Source organism: Prionailurus bengalensis, chromosome D3 (assembly GCF_016509475.1).
Source record: "Prionailurus bengalensis isolate Pbe53 chromosome D3, Fcat_Pben_1.1_paternal_pri, whole genome shotgun sequence".
NCBI lineage: Eukaryota > Metazoa > Chordata > Mammalia > Carnivora > Felidae > Prionailurus > Prionailurus bengalensis.
The window spans coordinates 46,383,110-46,405,935 of NC_057356.1; the positions used below are offsets into that span (position 1 = coordinate 46,383,110).

The 22,826-nt window shown below is 42.9% G+C and overlaps 1 protein-coding gene across 1 annotated transcript in view; it reads left to right on the forward strand.

Moving 5' to 3' along the window:
- Positions 1-22,826, forward strand: part of LAMA3 (laminin subunit alpha 3) — a 267,946-nt gene that overhangs the window by 183,398 nt on the left and 61,722 nt on the right. Inside the window, 4 exon segments of the mRNA XM_043558464.1 lie at positions 7,319-7,549; positions 11,984-12,097; positions 16,643-16,752; positions 19,357-19,437. Coding sequence (XP_043414399.1) covers positions 7,319-7,549; positions 11,984-12,097; positions 16,643-16,752; positions 19,357-19,437 — 536 coding nt within the window.

Genomic DNA, 22,826 nt, shown 5'->3' on the forward strand with positions numbered 1-22,826 from the left:
TTTTTTAATTTATATCCAAGTCAGCATATAGTGCCACAATGATTTCAGGAGTAGATTCCTTAATGCCCCTTACCCATTTAGCCCATCCCCTCTCTCACAACCCCTCAGCAACCTTCTGTTTGTTCTCCGTATTTAAGAGTTTCTTATGTTTTGTCTCCCTCCCTGTTTTTATATTATTTTTGCTTCTCTTCCCTTGTGTTCATCTGTTTTGTATCTTAAAGTCCTCATATGAGTGAAGTATGATATTTGTCTTTCTCTAATTTCGCTTAGCATAATACCCTCTAGTTCCATCCACATAGTTGCAAATGGCAAGATTTCATTCTTTTTGATTGCCGAGTAACACTGCATTTCTACAACTTAGTCCTTTCAAGCAATTATGAGTTTTGACTTATTTTATGAATTCAAAATATTAATTATATTTCTAGACATATATTTCATATGTATAAATTTAAAATATAAATTGTGTAGAATATACAGAGTTTCATCTTCATAGGGCTTTGTTTATACTATCTGTATGGCACTTAGCATGGTCTCTCCTGTTTTACAGGTAATTATCATTGTCTTATAAACCCTGTGAGCTTGTAAATGCTGTGATCTCATGCCTTCCTCAGTGGCCAACAAAGGCTTGGGATGAATGGATAGAAAAGCCACAAAAACAGTCTAATACCAAAAGAAATAAGATTAAGATAAATAAAGGAAAGCTTATGAAATCATAAAACATATTACATTTACTTGGTTATGACAACTTCTTTAAAATAGTGTTCCACTTGTATTATTAAGTATGTCCAGGGGTGCCTGGGTGACCCAGTCGGTTAAGTGTCTGACTTCAGCTTAGGTCATGATCCAGTGGTCCATGGGTTCAAGCCTTGCATTGGGCTTTCTGCTGTCAGCACAGAAGCCCACTTCAGATCCTCACCTCCCCTTTTCTCTGTACCCCCCCTACTTGCACACACATTCAAAAATAAACATTAAGGGGTGCCTGGGTGGCTCAGTCAGTTAAGCATCCGACTTGGCTCAGGTCATGATCTTCGCAGTTCGTGATTTCGAGCCCCGTGTAGGGCTCTGTGCTTACAGCACGGAGACTGGAGCCTGCTTCGGATTCTGTGTCTCCCTCTCTCTCTGCCCCTCTCCCGCTCATGCTCTGTCTCTCTTTCTCTCCCAAAAATAAACATTAAAAAAAATTTTTAAAAATATGTCTGATACCTCAAGGTGTCAAGGTGATACTTTTCAAGTACTTTGAATCTGTAGACATATTTTAACATTTCTGTACAGGTCCATCCATTCAATAGAATACTACTTGGCAATAAATGAAACAAAGCATTGATACCTATGACAACATGGATGAACCTCAAAAGCAATATATTGCTTTTATATTGAGTGAAAGAAGCAAGACACAGACCACATATTCTATTTATATGAGAGTGGACATGCCAGCAAAATTGGTGGAGGAGGAACCTCCAGAAATTCTCTCGTCTGTAAAAGCAGTAAGAAATCTGGCAAAAATGGTTAGAATCAAGTATGTTAGAACCTGGACATTGATCAAAGGCTTACAACAATCTGAAAAGTGTTTATTCAAGAAAAATGGCTGAATTTTGGTAAGAACATCAGGCTTTGTGGCAGTCAGCTTGCTCTGTTCCCATCCCCCACCTCCACAGTAGCTTTGAAAAACAATAGCCCACCAGCAAGGTGAAGGCCAGTAGCCCAGCAACCATCAGGGGAGACAGTGGCATCGGAACTTATACAAAGCTTCACTCCCAGAGAACTATCATGATTTGACCTGTCTGGAGGTTTTCTGGAAGATTCTACCTCTAAGCTGTCTTTGTTTGACCTGACTTGGAACCGTCTCCAAGATGAAAAGCTTTTCCCTTGGGATGTCTGAAAACATTTAGAGGCGGTTGCTTAACTTCATGGCTGCCTGAGGTGATGGATAACAGTTGGGGCTAATAATAGGCTAATCACAAAACTTAAAAAGCTGGGAATGAGATGTCCATAGCGGCTTTGAAAAGCTCCAACACAATCTTGGGAAGGTAGAAGACCACACATACTCAGGACTGTGAGCATGCTCAGGAAAGACCTGACACTGCCCTAAGACCTCACCTCTAGCTGACCTTGAGGCTTAGAATAAACCATAAGTGAAGGCTAAAACAGAGTTGTCAGCTCCCTGGCTGAGTGTTGAGGGGTCCCTCAACATACACACCAACCCCTTGGCAGATACTAAGAGACTTTTCGGTTTTATGCATTTAAAGAAATCTCTGTCCAGTCACTAGCTGACCACTAAGCTACCTAAGCAGAGACTTTCATGGCCTTACATGACAAAGAATACAGACTTTACAGAGTTAGTTCAGAAAACTCATTAAACAAAGACACAACAATAGTAAATAGCAACAGCAACACATTCTGGGGAGGGGGGAGAAATATGATTTCCTGAGTTGCCATGTTACATTATGTTAAATGTCCAGTTTTCCACAAAAAAATATGAGACATGAAAAAGAAACAGCAAAGCATGGTCCGTGCACAGGAGGGAAATGCAATAAATAAATAGAAACTGTCCCTAAGGAAGCCCAGACATTGGACTTAACTACACAAAGACTTTAAATCAACATACATCAAAGAACTAAAGAATACCATGTCTAAAGAACTAAAGTAAAATATGAGAACAATATCTCACCAAATGCAATATACTAGTAAAGAAATAGGAATTATAAAAAAAAGAACCAAATAGAAATTCTAGGGTTGAAAATTACAATATCTGAAAATGAAGAATTTACTAGAAGAGCTGCTGTGGACTGGATTGTGTTCTCTCCAAATTTATGTGTTGAAGCCCTGGTCTCTAGTTTGAGTGTATTTTGAGTAAAGAAGTAATTAAGGTTAAATAAGATCATAAGGATAGAGCTGTGATCTGATAGAATCAATGCCCTTATAAAAGGAGACACCAGAAAACTCACTCTCTCTGTCTACCACATAAGAACACAGTGAGAAGGCAACCATGTGTAAGCTAGTAAGAAAATTCTCACCAGGGACCAAACTGGCTGGCAATCTTGATCTGGGACTTCTAGCCTCTATAACTTTGAGAAAACAGATTTCTGTTGTTTAAGCCATTGAGTCTATGGTGTTTTGTTATGGCAGCCAGGCTAAGACCAGGGCTCAACAACAGAGTTGAACAGGCAGAAGAAAGGATCAGCCAATTTGAAGGTCAATTGAGATTATTCAGTCTGAGGAACAGAAAGTAAAAAGAGTGAGGAAAAACAAACAGACTCTCAAAGACATATGAGACACCATCAAATGTACCAACATGTGAATAATTGAAGTACCGGAACAAGAGGAGAGAGAAAAAAAGAAACAATATTTAAAGAAATAATGGCTGCAAAACTTATCAGATTTGATGAAAATCATTAATCTACACATCCAAGCTCAACAAACTTCATGTCGGATAAATGCAAGAGATCCACACATTAGAAACATCATAGTAAAGATTCTGAAAGACAAAGACAATCTTAAAAGCAATGGGGGAGAAGCACATCACATACAAGGGTCCTCAATAAGGTTAAGACCTAACTATTCACCAGAAACCATGGAAGTCAGAAGGCAGTGGGGCAGCATTCAAAGTGCTAAAAGAAACATGCAGCAAAGAATTACATATCCAGAAAAACGTCCTTCAAAAATGGAGGAGAAATGAAGACATTCCATTATAAACAAAACGGAGAATCAGTGCTATCCCGCCCTCCTTATAAGAAATACTAATGGGAATCTTTAGACAGAAATGAAAGGACACTATAGACAATAACTTCAATCCCGGTTAGAAATGAAAAACACTAGTAAAGGTAACTACATAGGTAAATATGAAAGGCAGTAAAAATATATCTTTTGTTTGTAACTTCTTCTGATTTAAAAGACAACTGCTTAAAGTAATAATTATAAGTAATTATAAGTCTGTGTTGATCAGCATACAGTGTATAAAGACATAATGTATATGATAATAAGAGCACAACAGAGCAGGTGAAGAAATGAATAGAAGATAAGCATTTGTGGGGCGCGTGGGTGGCGCAGTCGGTTAAGCGTCTGACTTCAGCCAGGTCACGATCTCGCGGTCCGTGAGTTCGAGCCCCGCGGGCTCTGGGCTGATGGCTCAGAGCCTGGAGCCTGTTTCCGATTCTGTGTCTCCCTCTCTCTCTGCCCCTCCCCCGTTCATGCTCTGTCTCTCTCTGTCCCAAAAATAAAAATAAACGTTGAAAAAAAAATTTTTTTAAAAAGAAGATAAGCATTTGTGTACTATTGAAATAGTTTGTATTTATTGATTGATTGATTTTTAAGTATTATTTTAAATTTATTTTGAGAGAGAGCAAGTGAGAGAGCAAGCATGAGTGGGGGAGGGGCAGAGAGAGAGGGAGAGAGAGAATCCCAAGCAGGTTTCACACTAGCAGCACAGAACTCTTGAACTGTGAGATCATGACCCAAGCCGAAACCAAGAGTCAGATGCCTAACTGACTGGGCCACCCAGGCGTCCCTAAAGCTTGTATTTATATAAATGGTCCAACAAGGGTAAAGCTAGAGACAGTTGCCTGGGGCTTGGGATGGGAATAGGCAGTAACTACAAATGGGCACAAGGGTTCTTTTGGGGGTAGGGAGATGAAAATGTAAAACTTCATTGTGGCGATGGTTGCATGCTTCTGTAAATTTACTAAAAATTGTACGCTTAAAATAAGGGAATATAATTGTATGCAAATCATACCTCAAGCTGTTAAAAATATAAACTAAAATTATATTAGTATCTTATTTATATGTAAATAATAATAGATACCATTTATTGAATGTCTACTACATGTTAGGCACTGGGCTAAACACTTTATGTACATTTTATTATTTAATTTGCTTTAATCCTCTACTATATAGGACACTATAGGACACATAATCCTCATCATACTGCTGAGAGATTAGATATTATTATGCCCATTTAAGACATATGGAAGCCAAGTTTTAAGGAGGCAACAGAATATAAAGGTTAAATGTGCAATCTTTTAGGGATGACTGGGTGGCTCAGTCGTTTAAGCCTCCGACTTCAGCTCAGGTCATGATCTTACAGTTTCTGAGTTCAAGTCCCATGTCAAGCTCTGTGCTAACAGCCTGGAGCCCGTTTCCAGTTCTGTGTCTCCCTCTCTCTCTGCCCCTCCACTGCTCATGCTCTGTCTCTCTCTCTCAAAAATAAACAAACATGAAAAAAAAATTCTTTTTCTAAGTGCAGGCTTTTACATGAAGAGATACTCAACATCACTAATTAGTAGAGAAATGCAAATCAAAACCAACGGGATACCATCTCACAGTCATTAGGATGGCTACTGTTAAAACAGAATAACAAGTGTTGGTGAGGATGTGCAGAAATTGGAACACATGTGCACTGTTGGTGAGATTATAAAACAGTACGAGCCACTGTGGAAAAGAGTATTGAGATTTTAAAAAATTTTAAAGATAGAATGACCACGTGATCCAGCAATCCCACTTCTGAGTATATACCCAAAAGAATTGAAAATAGCGTTTTGAACAGCTATTCACACATCCATGTTCATTTCAGCACTATTCACAGTAGATAAGAGGTGGCAGATGACAGATGAACGGATTAAGAAAATATGGTATATACATATGTTGGAATATTATATTACCTTAAAAAGGAAATCCTATCACGTGCTAGAATATGATAGTTCTAGCTAGTTAGATGCTGGAACGTAATGTGAAGATTTTATGCTGAGTGGAATAAGCCAGTCACCAAAAGACAAATACTGAGTGATTCCACTTGTATGAGGTATTTAAAGTAATCAAATTCATAATATCAGAAAGTAGAATGGTGGTTTTCAGGAATCGGCGGGAGAGGAGAAATTGCTTAATAGGTACAGAGTTTCCATTTTGCAAGATGATAAAGGTCTAGGATGTGTTATACAACAATGTGAATATAATTAATGCTATTCTACTGTACACTTAAAAATGGCTGAAATGGTAAATTTTATGTGATGTGCCTTTTACCATCATAAAAGTAAAATATAAATGTGTGTGTGCAAGAAAAGATTGTACTTTCTGTCCCAATGATGTACATTTAATGAGTGATCTAACTGCATGACTCAGTGGGTTTCCTTAAGCCTTTCTCCTGTATCATTCTCATTCATTTTGTGCTTGCACACACAAAAGTGCATTTTTAAAAAAAATTATTTATGTGTTTATTTATTTGAGAGAGAGTTGGTTAGAGGGACAGAGGAAGCAAGAAGTGGAGGGAGGGAGGGAAAGGGAGAGAGAGAGAGAGAGAGAGAATATTTTAAACAGGCTCCATGGGGCGCCTGGGTGGCGCAGTCGGTTAAGCGTCTGACTTCAGCCAGGTCACGATCTCGCGGTCCGTGAGTTCGAGCCCCGCGTCGGGCTCTGGGCTGATGGCTCAGAGCCTGGAGCCTGTTTCTGATTCTGTGTCTCCCTCTCTCTCTGCCCCTCCCCCGTTCATGCTCTGTCTCTCTCTGTCCCAAAAATAAATAAACGTTGAAAAAAAAAAGTTTAAATAAAAAAAAATAATAATAAATAAACAGGCTCCATGCACAACATGGAACCCAAGGTGGGGCTCAGTCCCATAACCCTGGGGTCATGACCTGAGCCAAAATCAAGAGTCAGATACTCTGCGGTGCCAGGGTGGCTGAGTCTATTAAGTGTCTGACTCTTGATTTTGGCTCAGGTCATGATCTCACAGTTCCTGAGATCGAGCCCCGCCTCTGTCTCCACACTGACAGCAAGGAGCCTGCTTGGGGATTCTCTCTCTCCCTCACTCTCTGCCCCTCCCTTGCTCTCTCTCTCTCTCTCTCTCTCTCTCAAAATAAATAAATAAACTTTAAAAAAAACGTTTAAAAAAGAGCGACATTCAACCAATTGAGCCACCAGGTGCCCCAAGAGTGCATTTTAAAATAAGTAAACACTGGGAAATCTTAATGCATTTCATTGTGCCTTATTTCCTGCCTTCATTTTTTCCCCTTTCATGTGGCACTCTCTTTTCTTAGGAATAACCCAGGACACCTGACTCTAAATATAAATCTGCTATCTTATACTAACTTCTGTTCTCTCCTCCCCTCCTCCCCTCCTCCCTTCCTCCCTTCCTCCCTTCCTCCCTTCCTCCTTGCCCTTCCCTTCCCTTCCCTTCCCTTCCCTTCCCTTCCCTTCCCTTCCCTTCCCTTCCCTTCTCTTCTCTCTTGTCTTCTGTGCCTTTCCTTTGACTTGTGCTGGACGCCTGTCTCTCTGAAAGCCCTGGAAGTGAGCTTGCCAAGGGGAGACCTTGCTTTTCTTTTTCCATGTGTAGGGAAACTTCAGGCACGCCAGCAGCGGTGCCCCCGTGTCCCGGGAAGAGCTGATGATGGTACTGTCTAGACTAGAAGGTGTGCGCCTCCGAGGCCTCTACTTCACCGAGACTCAGCGGCTCTCCTTGAGCGGGGTGGGACTGGAGGAGGCCTCTGCCACAGGAAGTGGGCGTAGAGCACATCATGTGGAGATGTGTGCCTGCCCCCCTGGCTACACCGGTGACTCATGCCAGGTAGGAAGAAATTCCCCCTAGGACTCCTGTGGCTGCCCCTTCTGTCTGCTGCCCCCACCCTGCTGGACGGTCTGAAGTACTCTGTCCATCGGACAGGTGTCTCCTGGGCTATAGCTTCTGTCTTACCTGGACCACCTTCAGGTATGAAATACAAAAAAGAAATCACAGACATCTCAAATTCCACTGGAAAGCCGCAGGCATTTGGTCAATCCTGGAGGTTGTAGAAATCAGGACTTTCTGGGAAGTAGAAGGAGCCCGCCAGTGGGCATCCCAGTATTTGAGCCACTGCCTTTCCAGTAGGTGACCTCGGGTTCTTGTGCTGTTCTTTAGTCGAGGGCCCCTCCGGTTTAGAGTCCAGACAGTGTCCTGGTTCTTCCAGGGGACGTGGCAGCCCAGTTTCCGAGCTCACAGCAGATCTTCCTGCCAGGCCCAGCCAGCCTGACTTGTCCTCAGATGATTAAATTGTGCCATAAAATGAAACTGTCGTATCTCAAGTTGTAAATAGGTTCTCTTCCTGATGGGAGGGAAAGCACAATGTTTGGTGCAATTATTAGGAAATAGCAAATATTATCACTCGGTGTATTCCCTCTACCCCCTGTATGTACATTTAGCAACATCCTCCCTTTTCTATCCTCACCCCTTGATCGCAGAAAGCCCCTAGGTGATCTGCACCCAAGTTTCTTTTTTTAACTTGCAAATATATTACCTGTCGTGGTTTTCTGGGGAGATCATGACCTGAGCCAAAGTCAGACGCTTAACCAACTGAGCCACCCAGGTACCCCGTGGGGACTTCTGTCTTACAACATTTAGTCCACAGGTGCCAAGATTCTTCTTCCCCACCCCCTTCCTCCTATCTCTTTTCTAGCCCGATTAAATAAAATCATAGCCCCAGGGAAGGAGTGGAACCTCTGGATTACCAGCCTCCTGCCCCGGGCGTGTTCTTTGCTCGTGACTCAGCCTGTGATTTACATCTGCTCTAATCAGCTAGTGCCGTCTGCGGGGTAAGGTGGGTAGAAGGTGATGCCTACCCCACCTCGCAGGAATTACAGAGCGGCGTTCTTCCCTGTGGGACTGTTATGTGCGCTCTCTCACAGGCTGACTCATGGGTGAAGTTTACAGGTGGGGCCTCCTGCCGCAGACAGCCTGCCTCACCTGAGTCAGGCGGGCTTGGGCACTGAAGCAGGAAGGGCAGGTATAAGAGGAAGAGGAAAAGGTTTGCGTGCAGCCAGCAGGACGCCCAGGGACCAGGATGTCCCCCACAGTGAGGTGGTCAGCCTGGAGCGCTGGATGGCTGTGGATCTTTGGGGCAGCTGTGGGGCAGTGTCTGGGATATAATTCACAGCAGCAAAGGGTAGCGTTTCTTCAGCCTCCGGGTCAAAGCCATCTGCAAGCAAGTTATGTGGAGTTTAAGCCCAGCCAGGTAATGTCCCTTTTAAATTTGGTTTGGGCTGGGGAAGGGTTCCTAGCTTTATGACATTTTTTAAGTTAAGGAGATGAATGAATAATGGGTGGGCTGGGGGAGGGACCCAGAGCCTCCCTGTCCTGTTGACTGGCAGGGTTTATTACGGTGCCTGACAGATTGTTCTCCTGAGCTGTTAACCACAAACCCCGTAAACATCAGCCCACCTGGAAATGCCCAGACAGCTCAGAGTTTGAATGTTTGTGGGGTGTTAGTACACTATGAAACTTTGTGCCCTTTCGAGAGTAACTCAGGCCCCAAGACAAAAGAGTTCAGTGCCTGTAGACTTCCAAATTCTGCTTGGAAGAAAATTTACCGGTAAAGTAAACCACGAAAATCAGTGAAATCCATGTTTAAGAAAAGTGATGAGATTGAATTTGTATAATACCTAACAAGACATGCTTCAATTTGCCAGGCATTAAACACTCATAAAGTCTGCTCGCTTGCTGTCTCTCTCTTTCTCTGTCTCAACTTTCTGGATTTTTACATGTATGCTCACAGAGAAATGGATCCAATGGCTGCTGAGGTAGCCCTGAAAACCTGATAGGGACATCATTTTATCATTTGTACCACACAAGTTTATTGGAAAAGTGATCCTGAAAAATTGTTACTTAAAAAATATGGTTGCTAAACCCCTTTCTGAAATAATATATTAGGATACATTCATTTTCATTTAGAGTAAATCTTCAATACAATCTGAGTACTTGAACTGAATTGTGTATAAGATTGTGTGGAGTTTGTGTGCTTTGTAGAGGTGAGAAAATGATTGTATTTCAGTAACCGACAAACGTTCTGCCTGAGTAGAAGTCATGTGACTTGTAGGGGACTTTTTCTGTTTCTAATCGAAAGCAAATTAAGGTGGGTGGTTTAATTTTAATCAGGATGGACCGTCCTCCTGCCAAACATGTTTAATTAAGGCTTTTTCCTCAGACATGTTGTCATAAATGAACCACATATATTTATTTATTTGGATAATTTGTTCTTTACCAAATATTATTTCATAAGCACGTAATGTGATATGTGGGGGTAATTAAGAGACACTTGCCACTTAGTAGTGGAGAGTATTTGCTTGTAGATATGATCACACTACCAGTGGCTGAATTTTGTTCGAACGTCTCTCTCAGTTGTGTTTTCAATTAAAGAACATTCCTTTCATACTTCGATTCTCCTGTAGACAAGCCTATTCATATAACACATAAAGCAATCTCATTTTTTGCAATAGCTTCTTTTGCCTAAACATGGTTTCTAATAGCTGAAGGGGAAAACGTACTGGAAATTATAGTCTTGTTATTGTGTCCAGTGTGTAGTAATTGGTAATTTTGGAAGAAACTCCTATCAGAAACTGGGATGTTCTACTCCGGGGAGTGTACCAGGCTTCTTTCTCCAGCTCTATAAGGTTGGCTTCTTCCTCTTTCCCACCAGACCAGGTAGAGCCCTTTATGGCTACGGATGAATGAGAATGGATGGTTGATTTTCTGATTTCTCTTCATTGTAGCTTCAGAGTCTTATAGACATAATGCTGTTTAAAGAGGATTAGATGAAAGATGATCTTTTATCTTGAAATATTATTTTTTCCTGATGCTTTAGATAGGCCGTATATGGAGGTCACTTAAAGAAACTGGGGACAACATTTGGTTTGAATCAGTGAATTAATTTGCTCTGCCAAAATAAACAAAATGTCTATGATTCTCTTTAAAGACAGAAATCTAAATAATTTTTAATGGCTGGTGTTGGAAGAATTGCTTTTTCTTCTATTGGGGGCATTCTTAACTAGAATCCTTTTTTTTAAGTATTTATTTATTTTAAAATATTTATTTTTGAGAGAGAGAGAGAGGCAGCATGTGAGTGGGGGAGGGGCAGAGAGAGAGGGACACACAGAATCCAAAGCAGGCTCCAGGCTCTGAGCTGCCAGCACAAAGCCCATTGTAGGGCTGGAACTCGTGAACTGCAAGATTGTGACCTGAACCAAAGTCGGATGCTTAACCAATTGAGCCACCCAGGCGCTCAACTAGAATCCTTAAAATATATATATATGTATATACATACACACACACACACACACACACACACACACACATATGGTCAAAGCAACATTGAACAAGAAAAGAAGACCACACCCAGTGAGATCCCCTCCAGCTGGGTCTTTGCGTGTCCCATTGGAGCCCAGTGTCCCTGCAGCGTTCTGTAGAGAACACAGGCACGGTCCTCTCCCCTGAGTTCGCTTTTGCTTATAGACCAGTGGCAGTGACGTGATTCCCCCGGTTCTGCCATTATTGAATAGATCCTAATGAAGACTCCTTAGTCCCCCTTCATCCACCAGTCCAAACTCCTACTTGGAGCCGGAATGCCTGCCCTAAGAGCACTTGAACTTGAAAGGATTTGCTTAGAGACTTTCCCCACCAAAGACTGATGTCCTGACCCTCTTTACCCCTTCACCTCTCCACCCCTCCACTTGCCCTAAAACGGTTGAAGGAGAGGAAGCCATTTCCACACTCCTCCCTCCACGTCTCCCTTTTCTCTCATGTCCCCCCACACATCTCCCTCTCTGCCACTAGCACACACGCGTGCTGTGGCGTGGAAACAAGGTAGAATCTGACAAAGGGAGCCAGTGGACTGGCTAGTGTTTGAAAGTAGAAATCCACGTACCAACTAAAGGAAAAAAGATTTAAAAAGTGAATGCTTGGGGCACCTGGGTGGCTCAGTTGGTTGAGCGTCTGACTTCAGCCCAGGTCATGATCCCGTGGCTCGTGAGTTCGAGCCCCATGCTGGGCTCTGCTGTCGGCTGAGTCTGGAGCCTCTTAGGATTCTGTGTCTCCCTCTCTCTCTGCCCCTCCCCGACTCACACTCTGTCTCTCAAAAGTGAATAAATGTTAAAAATAAATTTTAAAAAGAAAGTGAATCCTTGACAGTCAGAATTGGCACATGCTTTGGATAATAATTCTTTATGTTGACTAAATGCTTTGTTTGAAAAACAGGGTTGTAGCCCCGGATACTATCGGGATAGCAAAGGTGCATATACCGGACGATGTGTTCCCTGCAATTGCAACGGACATTCAAATCGATGCCAGGATGGCTCGGGAATATGTATCGTGAGTAAATTGATACTCTCCTGGCCGACGATCTGTGTCTCCCTGTCCCCTCGCCCCCCACCCTCACCCCACTGGTCCCTGAGACATCAAATATCGCATCTCCAGCCAAACCCAAAGCCAAATTGAGGTTGCTTTGTAAACATGGCATTCAGCATTCTCAGGCTGAATTATTTTACACTTCACTTTTCCCTCCATTTTAACACGTGCCATCGGAGAAGAACTCCTAGCTGAACAATGAAATGACACATTAGCTTCTAAATTTTTGCTTCATGGAATGTTTTTAATGGGTGGATCCCGGGACTTAATTCCTGGTCGAATATAACAAATCAGAGCCACTGCTTTGGGCCCCTGTTTTGTTGGGGTAGCAGGAGGCTGCAGGAGGGGAGCCCTGTGGCTGTTAGATGAGCAATAGCTCAAGCAAGTAATCGGGGAGAAGATGACGCTTAGACAGACTTAAGGCGCATACTCAAGTCACTCAAGCACTAATCTGCGGCTGCCAAGACAAAGTGGGTTTATGTAGGAAGACAGGTGAGGTGAGTCCTTGCTGTCTGTGGCCTATCCACCGGAAAATAATCTTCTTTTAAAATACCTTAAAAAATATTTCCCATAGAAAATTGGATTGTCGGGAAATTTTTCTTTTGTATCCTGAAGCAGCACATTTTTTCTTCTGCCTTCCTCTCTTTCATCCCTGGCAGCCAGGGCCTCCCTACTTGGAAGGAGAATGGACAGATACAAAGAAAGGAGAGAGCATCAGTGCCCCCAGGAGCACAAGCCCCCCCACTTACGTTGTGCTGTTTGAAAATGCGTTCTTCTGGCATGGATTTCCTTTGCGTTGTGCAATGCATCTAGAGTGTGTTTCAATTCTTTGAGCTCCTAGACTGTATTAAGCCAAATTCAGCATGTCCCAGGGAACTGCTTCCACTACAAGATGGGACAGGCCAGGACAGGACATTGTTGATAGAATATTCTGTAGAATTTTAACCTTGTATGTTCAAAAGCAATAAAACTCACTGGGAAATAGTAGTTTTTCAGCTCATAAATACTCTTCTATAATTATATTTCATAGTGTATGCCGTGTGTAACACAGGTAGATGCTTTAATTTAAAATAAATATTTATTTTGTCACTGAACCATGGCTAGATGTCACGTCCACTCTATCAAAGCTGCTAAAGAACAAAAGTAGGCATTCTCTGCGTCCATTCACCCAGCAGAAGGATCACTAGTGAGTCATAATTCATCTGTTTTAATCAAACAAGATTTTCTTTGTCATTTCCTTTCTCTGTAGCTGTGTCTTCACTTGTCCCTAATGGCCATATGGCCTTTAGAAATAATTCATTCAGGAAACCTTTACGAAGCCTTTGCTATCGTGGGAGGTAGTGAGCTAAGCACTGTGGTTAAAACTACCCGATGCCCTCCCCGCCTTCACGCCTCCGCGAGGCTTGCGGTCCCGTGGGGAACGTGCGCGCATGCGCGCTCCCACAGAGGCGTGGGGCCAGTGCCTGCACTCGCTCCCCTGCGCAGTGCTCCCCTGGCAGGCTCTGAGCGTTGCCCCTGCCCTGGGGCGGGGGGGGGGGGGGGGGGGTGCCCGTTTTATGGGAGCCAAGGATGCAGCCCTCATTCTCAAAGATCCATAACGATTTGGAAACCAAGTACTTTTCACCATCGAATGGGCTGGTTCCGCTGCAAACTGGACTTCGTCTCTCAAGAGCCAAGTCAATTTCTAATATCTGGGACCTTCACTCTTGTGCAAATCTCCATATTGTTTCAAAAATAAACTTCGAAGTTTGAAGAAGAAAGTAACCCCAGCCCTTAGCAGTAAAGCCCTGTGCGTCCAAGAGCAGCAGGTCGTATGTTGCGTGGGTGCCGTCGTCAGCCGGAAGGACCCGCAGTGACAGGCCCCTTTCTCTTCACCAAGGCTCTGTCTCTTCTCCTGGCCCCCTTTCTCCCCATATTGCTGCCCCTCCCCCACTCCCCTTGCCTTCTGCCATCTCTGTCATCCCTTTTCTACCACTCTGTTCCCATGTCCCTTCCTCTCTCGGTTTTCCTTTCTTTACTCCCTGGCTCTTGCGCCCATTTCCCCCCTGCCAGACTTACCTGAAACCCACAGGTGGCCTGGGGCTCTCGTGACGCTCATGGCCAGAGGTCCATGCTCCTCCGTGCCGCCTCAGGTTTCCCGTGATCTGAGCTGCTACCTTTCCAGCTGCATCCCACCCCGCCTTGCCCTTCACTCTCCGGAATACCAATTGCTTCATCTTGCCCACATGCACCGCTGTGCTCCTGCACGACTGACATTCTATGCACGCTGCTCCCTATGCCTGGTGTGCCCTCCCCTCACTTCTCTCCCCAGCTAATTCCCCTCCTTTTATTCTCCATGCAGGAGGCATCATCGCCTCCAGAAGCCCTTCTTCCCTGAAGCTCCTCTTGCACTTATGGGATGCTGGGGTGCATCAGCCATCAAGTTTTCCACGTTATATTTAACATGTGTACTCACAGGGTTCTATTTGCCCCCTGGTCAGGGTGCCGATCCATCTTGGCATCCCTAGTACCTGGTAGCATGGTGGGACACGTAGTAGATGCCCAATGGATGTTTGGTGTCCGATGGAGCTAAGAGAGCACATGATGTGGGAGTGGATGTGGATTCATCCATCCATCCATCCATCCATCTGTGAATTTATTCACAGTAAAACATAAGGAAATTGGTAAGCAGATATCTCATATTTGCAGGACTGAGAAAGACAACTATCAAGATAGGTGTTCTCAGCTGAGGGTGGGGGTATTTCAGACATTCTTATGGGACCTTCTCAAGCAACACAGGTTCTCACCCCTTTCTACCATTCTTCCCCCGCTCCCGAGGAGGACCAGAGGTTAGGGTGTTTTCAGTAGGACACAGATGGCCTCACCATAATTCTTGTTTCTCCATGGTCTTGCTTCTCCAATGTTTTCAGCTCAGAACTAAGTAGATCTAGGATTAAAATATATCTATTCAGCTATGTTGTTCCTTAAGAATGTCATTTAGAGTTTAAAAAGAAAGGAAACTAAAGTGGAAAGGTAAATAATCCGTTCAAAAAAACCACTGTTTTGTGAGAGAGTCAGGACCATGGAGCAAGGTAAAGGTCAAGGAGAGACCCCTCTGGGATCCAATACACTGCATGTGGATTTGGTCTTAGAGTCCAGGTCTACAGGAAAAACTGTCATGGCAGTGACTTTTGGGGAAAGAGGGAAGGATTCAGGGCAGGGATGAGCTTTCTGGTGATGATCCCACGTTAATGTGTAAACAACATCCCTTGTGTGTATGACACAATTTCATATTGGGGAAAAAGGTATGAAAACATGTTATAACATGTGGATTGTGATTGTCTGTTATTGAATGGTTTGTGAGGGATGGTTGTGTTTAAGCCAAAGGAACTGATGATATGCTGGAAGGGACAGTCTCACATTCAAAGCAGGGCCGCACCCACTTAGGATATAGGTGCATGTTGTTTTTCGCAACCCAGTTTCAGATATTATTGAAAACTCACAGCCATTGAAGTTTCCTACCAAGCCCCACCTCTACATAAAAGCACGTTTCAAAAACATTAGACTTATTCCCGGTCATATAGAGTGTCTCTAAATTATCAAATGCCCACAATAGGGGAGTGGTTTCCTGGATAGTTTTGTGCATTTACATATGTATTACTAGAGTAAAGCAAGAAACATTAAAAATTCCACAAAATAAGCAAATTTGATACCATCTGCTAGGATTTGCCTCAATGGACTGCTCAATTGGAAAGTCATCTCGTCTCAGTGCTTTATTGAAGAACAACTTTCAATAGGCATTGACTTTGGCATGAAAATAATTGGATTTACATAAACGCACAACATAGATAAACAACATCTTGCTTCTTGGAGACATTGGAATTGAACTGAGATGCTGGAATTATTTCTTTAGATACAATGCAGCTTTTCATTGTTTTAATAAATTCTACATGTTAACTTATTGCAACTATATTCCTCTTTAGTATATCACGAGTAACTGAATTATGTAAAACAAATTGATTTTCATAGACATTATTCTCAGGGGAAGAGGGATAGGGCTAACACCTTGCTGAAGCTATAGTGTACTTTTTAAAATCCTCCCAGCCTTCGAAAGTGGGTGTTATTCTAACTATATGTTTTAAGAAAATTAGAATTGTGTGTAAATCATACATCAATACAACTGGTTAAAAAAAAAACAACACAAAAATACCGAGGCTCAGAGAGGTAAAGAATCTTGCCCAAGGCTACACAGCTGTGAAACACTGGAGTGAGTTTGAATCTAGCTGGTCTTCCTCCAATTTCATCCTCCTGATGCTAAGCACCAAATAGCTGATGGAAGGATGCTTACATGTTTTATTTTCCAGTACCAACAGTAACTGGATAGATAGGAATATATACCATTAGTGATCCATAGCTCTGTACAGAGTCAGAGGACTTGAGTTATAATTGTGTGAGTAATTAAGGTGATAACAATCTTAATAATAATAAATGTAATTGGCTGCTCTTAATTGTATGTTCATCTGTCCCAAGAACTGCCAGCATAACACTGCTGGGGAACACTGTGAGCGCTGCAAAGAGGGTCACTATGGGAATGCCATCCACGGACACTGTAGCGTCTGCCCATGTCCTCATTCCAACAGGTACTGTGAGAGCTTGAAAATAATCTGTGGAGATAGGAAGTAGCTTGGTGGTTGCCTGGGACCAGAGATGGGGAGTGGGAGAGGGGCAGTGTATAGGAAGTGGCCGGTAAGGGTGTGGGATTTCTTTGGGGGGTGATGAACATGTTCTGTAGTTGATCATACTGATGGTTTTTACAACTCTGTGAATCTACTAAAAGCCATTGAATTGTACGCTTGAAATGGACAAGTGATACAGTATGTGAATTCTATCTCAAAGCAGTTGTATTTAAAAAAGAACATGCAAAAATGCAAAACAAAAGCAAAACAAATAAGAACAGTTTCCCAAGTGTACGCTTGTGTGCTTTTCCTTTTCCTCTTTCCTTTCACTCTTCATTCGGTGGTTAAACGTTATTTACTGAACGCCTGATACAGGGGCTAGGAGTTAGCCTCCTCTAGGTGCTGGGGTAACTACAGGAAACAAGACTGACAGACTCTGATCTCACGAGGCTTCCCCTGGAGAATGCAGGCAGGGAGAGTTGTCACACTCAAGAAATACGTGCACAAATAAATAAGCATAATTTCAGATAGAGATGGGCTTTGAAGTTGATAACAGGGCTATGTGATTGATAGTGAGTGAGTAGACTCTTTACAGAAGAGTAGGAGAGTTTTCTGAGGTCGTTGGCCAAGGACCAGGGTGCAGTGAGATGGAGTAAGCATGGCAGTATCTCGGCACTGAGGGTCTGAGGCAAGGAAAAGACAAGAGACAGCCCCTGTGACGATGTGTCCTTGGAGTAAGGAGGTGGTTAGAGGGCAGTGTGGGACAGAGGGTCAGGAGGTGAGGTTGTTGGGGCACCCAGGGTACAGATCCCGTAGGACTTTGCAGGCTATAGCAAGGCACTTGGATTTATCCTCGGTGTGATGGAAGTCATAGGCCAGTTCTGAGCCATGGAGCATGACCTGAGTTGTCATTCAGACTCCAGTACAGCAGATACATGACATAGGTAGAAACCTGCCACTTGGATTTCATGGTGATTCATGTTCTCTTTGGCCTCGGTACCTTGTCATATTCCTGCTTATCATGACACATCCTCTGTGGGTCCAAGCAAAATACAAGTAAACAAAGCAAGAGTTGATTTGAAAATCAGGAAGATACCAATAACAGTATCTGCAGTGCACAGGCTCGGGAGCAAGTGTGAACCACAAGGAGGGCTGCTATCAGGCCAGTATCAGAGAAATTGGCCACGTTACCAGAAGCCACTGCCCAGATGTGGCTTTTCTGAAGATGCGTATTTGAAATGTGCACCCTGGTTTGCTCTCTGTGTATCTGATACTCCTTAAACTTGCCCAGTCCTGTGACTTTATTTGAAAAGGGATTTAGCACTCAGTACTTGCCTAGACTTGTTGGAACAGAAGCTAGAGAGAGTGGAAACAAGATTTTCATGGGGTGCTCAGGGGAAAGCTTTTCATCTTTGATGGCACAGCATAGTGTTATCATGAAGGCCAGCTTCTGGCTTTCAGGCAGTTGAAGTAACACACAGTTCCTCGGATTTATCAGTGAAATATGGTTTTTATTTAACTCTTTCTCCATCAATATTCATACTGTTGACGAATTTCTAACTGTTCCTTTAGAAGTATAACTCTGGAGGCTCAGTCGGCTAAGCGTCTAGTTCTTGATTCGGCTCAGGTCATGACCTCACGGTTCGTGAGTTCGAGCCCTGCATTGCATCCGGCTCTGTGCTGACAGTACAGAGCCTGCTTGGGATTCTCTTCCTCTGCCCCTTCCCCCACTTGCACTCTCTCTCTCTCTCTGTCTCTCAAAATAAATAAATAAACTTAAAAAAAATGGTATAATTCTGTCCATCTACTAGGCCAAGAGAAACTTCCCAGATAAAAATTCTTTTACCAGCAAATGATAAATAGAGGTATTTTCCCTCAGATTTATTCAGTGTAATGTTTATAGACATATCTCAAGGCAACAGAGTTTTTTCATGATCTGCTCACTTATTTGGAAAAAAAAAAAAGCTCAAATATGCACTCGGTTAGAACAAAAAGAAAGAGAATCAGAATCCCACAACTTGATTTGAAAAATGTAAAAATCGCCAATGATTGTGCCCACAGAAATACCCAGACGGGCAAGCCTGTTTTATGCCTTAGTCCCTCCTGCCTGGCCCCTTTTCTTCCTAGGAGATAATGTACCCAATATGAAGGAACTAGAATAAACAAGGAGGAAAATTTTTTGAAGAATCCGAGCTCCCTGTCCTTTTTTTCTGCCTAGACTTGTTTTATTCTTTCCTTGTTATTCCTGGAAAAATGCTGTTGTAATCATTTCTTCCAAAATGAGTTACTTTGCTCTGTCTCAAGTGAAGGAATGTATCTCTCCAAGCCAAAAATAAAACTAAATAAATGCCTTCAGTCCTTATGTACCAAGATTTGCCCAATGTGAGCTGAAATAATTCATCATTATCTACACAAGTCTTAATGGACACATTTTTCTTCATATAAGAAGTAACCAGATCCTTGGTGTCTGTTTCCACTTAAGGCAAGTCAGTGCTTTGTGGCAAAAAATAATGAGCATGAAGCCTATCGATTTGTTTTTACTGAGGCTTTTTTCTGTCTTCCTTCCAGTTTTGCCACTGGCTGTGTTGTGACTGGGGAAAACGTGAGGTGCTCCTGCAAACCTGGATACACAGGCACACAGTGCGAAAGGTGGGTGCTGCCCCTCGCCCCTCCCCGCCCCCCCGCCCCCCCCCCCAGCATCCCACAGGTAGGGTGGGCTCTGCGGGCAGGCTGCAGCAGGCTCGGGCTGTGGGTGCGGCTGTGCTGGGTCGTGGCTCAGAGCTGGGGTGGGGCTGTTGCTTTCACGGAGGCTGGAGAAAGGTCTTTAGGGAAAAATACAAGACTGTTCACTTAATAAATCATTAACTTCTTTATCTTTCTCGTTTTTTACATGTTTCAGAAATTTGAGGAGGCCCAACGTATCATAGCGCTATGTACCCCCAACACGCTTGCCTACATGCTCCTATCCCCCTGCACACTCCCTCATTCCCCTCCCCTACATATTTCTACATGCCCCTCCCCCTCCACATCTGTATGTACTTCCACCCCCTACATGTCCTTACCTATCCCTACATCCATATAGATTCATCCTTACATACCCCCACCCCATGTATGCATATCCCTACATACCCCTACCCACCACACACGTGTCCTTGTATTTGCCTACCTGGCACACATAACCCTAACTAGCCTAGCTCCATATACATTCATCCTTACATAGTCCTCACCCCATATATGCACATCCTTATGTACCCCTACCCCACCACCACATCCCTACTTACCTGCACACGCACATACAACTCTACATACTCCTATACATACACACACACACAACTATACCTCTCTGTCCCCACATATTATGAACACCTGCAGGACAGTCTGTGTCATTCATTTCTGAATCACTGCTGCCTACTATTCATGTATTATTCATGTAATAGGTGTTCAGCAGCGGAACAAAAGAATAAATGTTGCAAAATGGAAACTATGAACTTAATTATGAGGGGCCAAAGAGCCAAGCTTTCGTTTTGCATGAACACATTTTCATGATTAGCTACCATACATTGGGCTCTGCCAAGCATATAAGGACTATGAAAGGTACTTAGAGTCTACCTCGGAAGGTAGCATGTACATTGTGCAAAAGTAACAGTATAGAAATGAATCATACGGACAGCATGTTTTTAAATTTAAAATAAGTTTATCATAAAGTCAATACGTACTTAAAGGAATTATGTAATACAAGTGAGCAAAGAACCAATGAGGCCCACTATACCTTTATGTAGCTCTATATATTTGTGCATGCTCAGATATAATTCTGCTTATAATCATTTTATTTATAAAATCCCCAGTTAAAACTTGTATATTCTTACAGTTCATTCTGTGTGCACAGACGTTTTCTTTTTTTTTTTTTTTAATTTTTTTTTAACGTTTATTTATTTTTGAGACAGAGAGAGACAGAGCATGAACGGGGGAGGGGCAGAGAGAGGGAGACACAGAATCGGAAACAGGCTCCAGGTTCTGAGCTGTCAGCACAGAGCCCGACGCGGGGCTCGAACTCACGGACCGTGAGATCACGACCTGAGCCAAAGTCGGCCGCTTAACTGACTGAGCCACCCAGGCGCCCCAGATGTTTTCTTAAAAACAAAAGTAGATTGCTGTTTTACTGTCTGTTTTGGCTCATTTTCTCACCTAGTAGATCTAGTAGAAGGTTAGCAATATCTTTCCATCTCAGTAAGTATTCACTGATAACATCGTGTCAGAACCAAGAAGTTCTGTAATCTGCTGGTCTTTGAAATAGTTTTCCTCTTTTCCATTCAAAGCAGCACTAAAAGTCAATCCTTGTGGTGAATTATTTGTGTACATAAATCCTCAAGATGTAGTTAATAGAACCAGATCCCTTGGATCTAAGGATAGGTGCATTTTCAGACTTTTGATACATTTTGCCAGATTGCCCTCCAGAAAAGTCAGACTCATTTCTGTTCCTCCAGTAGCAAAAGAGCAGCTTTTGCCACCAGTGAATACTACAAATGAGCAGTTTTTAAAATATTTGCCAGTTTGGTAGTTGGAAATTTTAATCATTCGAATTTACATTTCTTTGTTTCATAATTAGATGGGATTTTTTTCATGTACTAATTAACCATTTGTAGACCTTATTTTTTGGATTGCTTTCTAGGCTTTTTACTCACTTTTTCTAGTGCAATGTTCTTTTATTTTATTTATTGGTCTATACAAATTCTTCATACTACATGTTGCAAATTTTTGTTTATTTTTTGTTTATGTTTTTTTGGTTTCGTTTTTTTGTTATATGTATCTACTCTTACATTCTTTAGGCTGTCAGCCTTTGGGGCCATGCTTGGCGAAGTTATAGAAATGTTTATGCTTTCTTTTAGGACTTACATAGTTTTATTTCTTTTCTTTTTTTTTTTTTTCCAACGTTTATTTATTTTTGGGACAGAGAGAGACAGAGCATGAACGGGGGAGGGGCAGAGAGAGAGGGAGACACAGAATCGGAAACAGGCTCTAGGCTCTGAGCCATCAGCCCAGAGCCTGACGCGGGGCTCGAACTCCCGGACCACGAGATCGTGACCTGGCCTAAGTCGGACGCTTAACCGACTGCGCCACCCAGGCGCCCCCATAGTTTTATTTCTTACACGCAGATCTTCATGTTGGTGAAAATTTGGAACCTAGCTTTTTGGTGGTGTCAGGGCATCTCACATGGCAGATAGATTTAGGGTCAACGTGTACAGCAAAATTGGCCAGAGTTCAAGAAACTCACACTATCCCAGTATTCCATCCCCATAATCCAGGGCCCACATTGCATGAAATACACATAGTATTTGGGCACATCCCAGAGCCACACTCAGTAGGGTCAGACGTGCACACTAGGGGAGGCATAAGGAAAGCAGACTAATTAGGGGACTGGCAGATTCACATCCTTCATGTCACACTGTCACACTCACTGCAGGCTGTGTGCTCACTGAGTGAATGGGGACAGACACTCCAGCTGTTTTTCCCTCTGTGCCTCTCGTGCTGTCACTCTTCTCTCCCCCACCTCTCTCTCTATTGCCAAGTACATTTAGTTGAATTCACGAAAGATGAATGTGCATTTACAAAGTTTCTGTACAAACGTAGAGTCGTTTCCATACGTTTCGTTCAGTCTTTGTGCCGTTATCATTTCTGGAAGTATAAAATGCCTTTAGATAGTTGGTTGAGCAAGGCTCTCCTCATAACCCTTAAAATGTTTTCCTTGGCCATTCTGGCATATTATTTTCCTGGCTAAACTTTAGAAGAGTTTTATAAGATTTCAAAACAAAACAAAACAAAAACAAAATTAATTTGGTTTTCACAGGAAGGCAGGGGTTATCTGAGACATTTGACAGACAGGATGGGACCTACGTGGGTCTAGTGGGCCTAAGGGATGACGTGGGGCTGGAGGGTGGCTCAATCAGGGAAGTTACCCAAGAAAACCCAAGGACCTCGAGGCTATTTGCCTGGGAGGAAGGTGCAGACTGCCTCATTACGGGATCACTGAGCGTCACCTA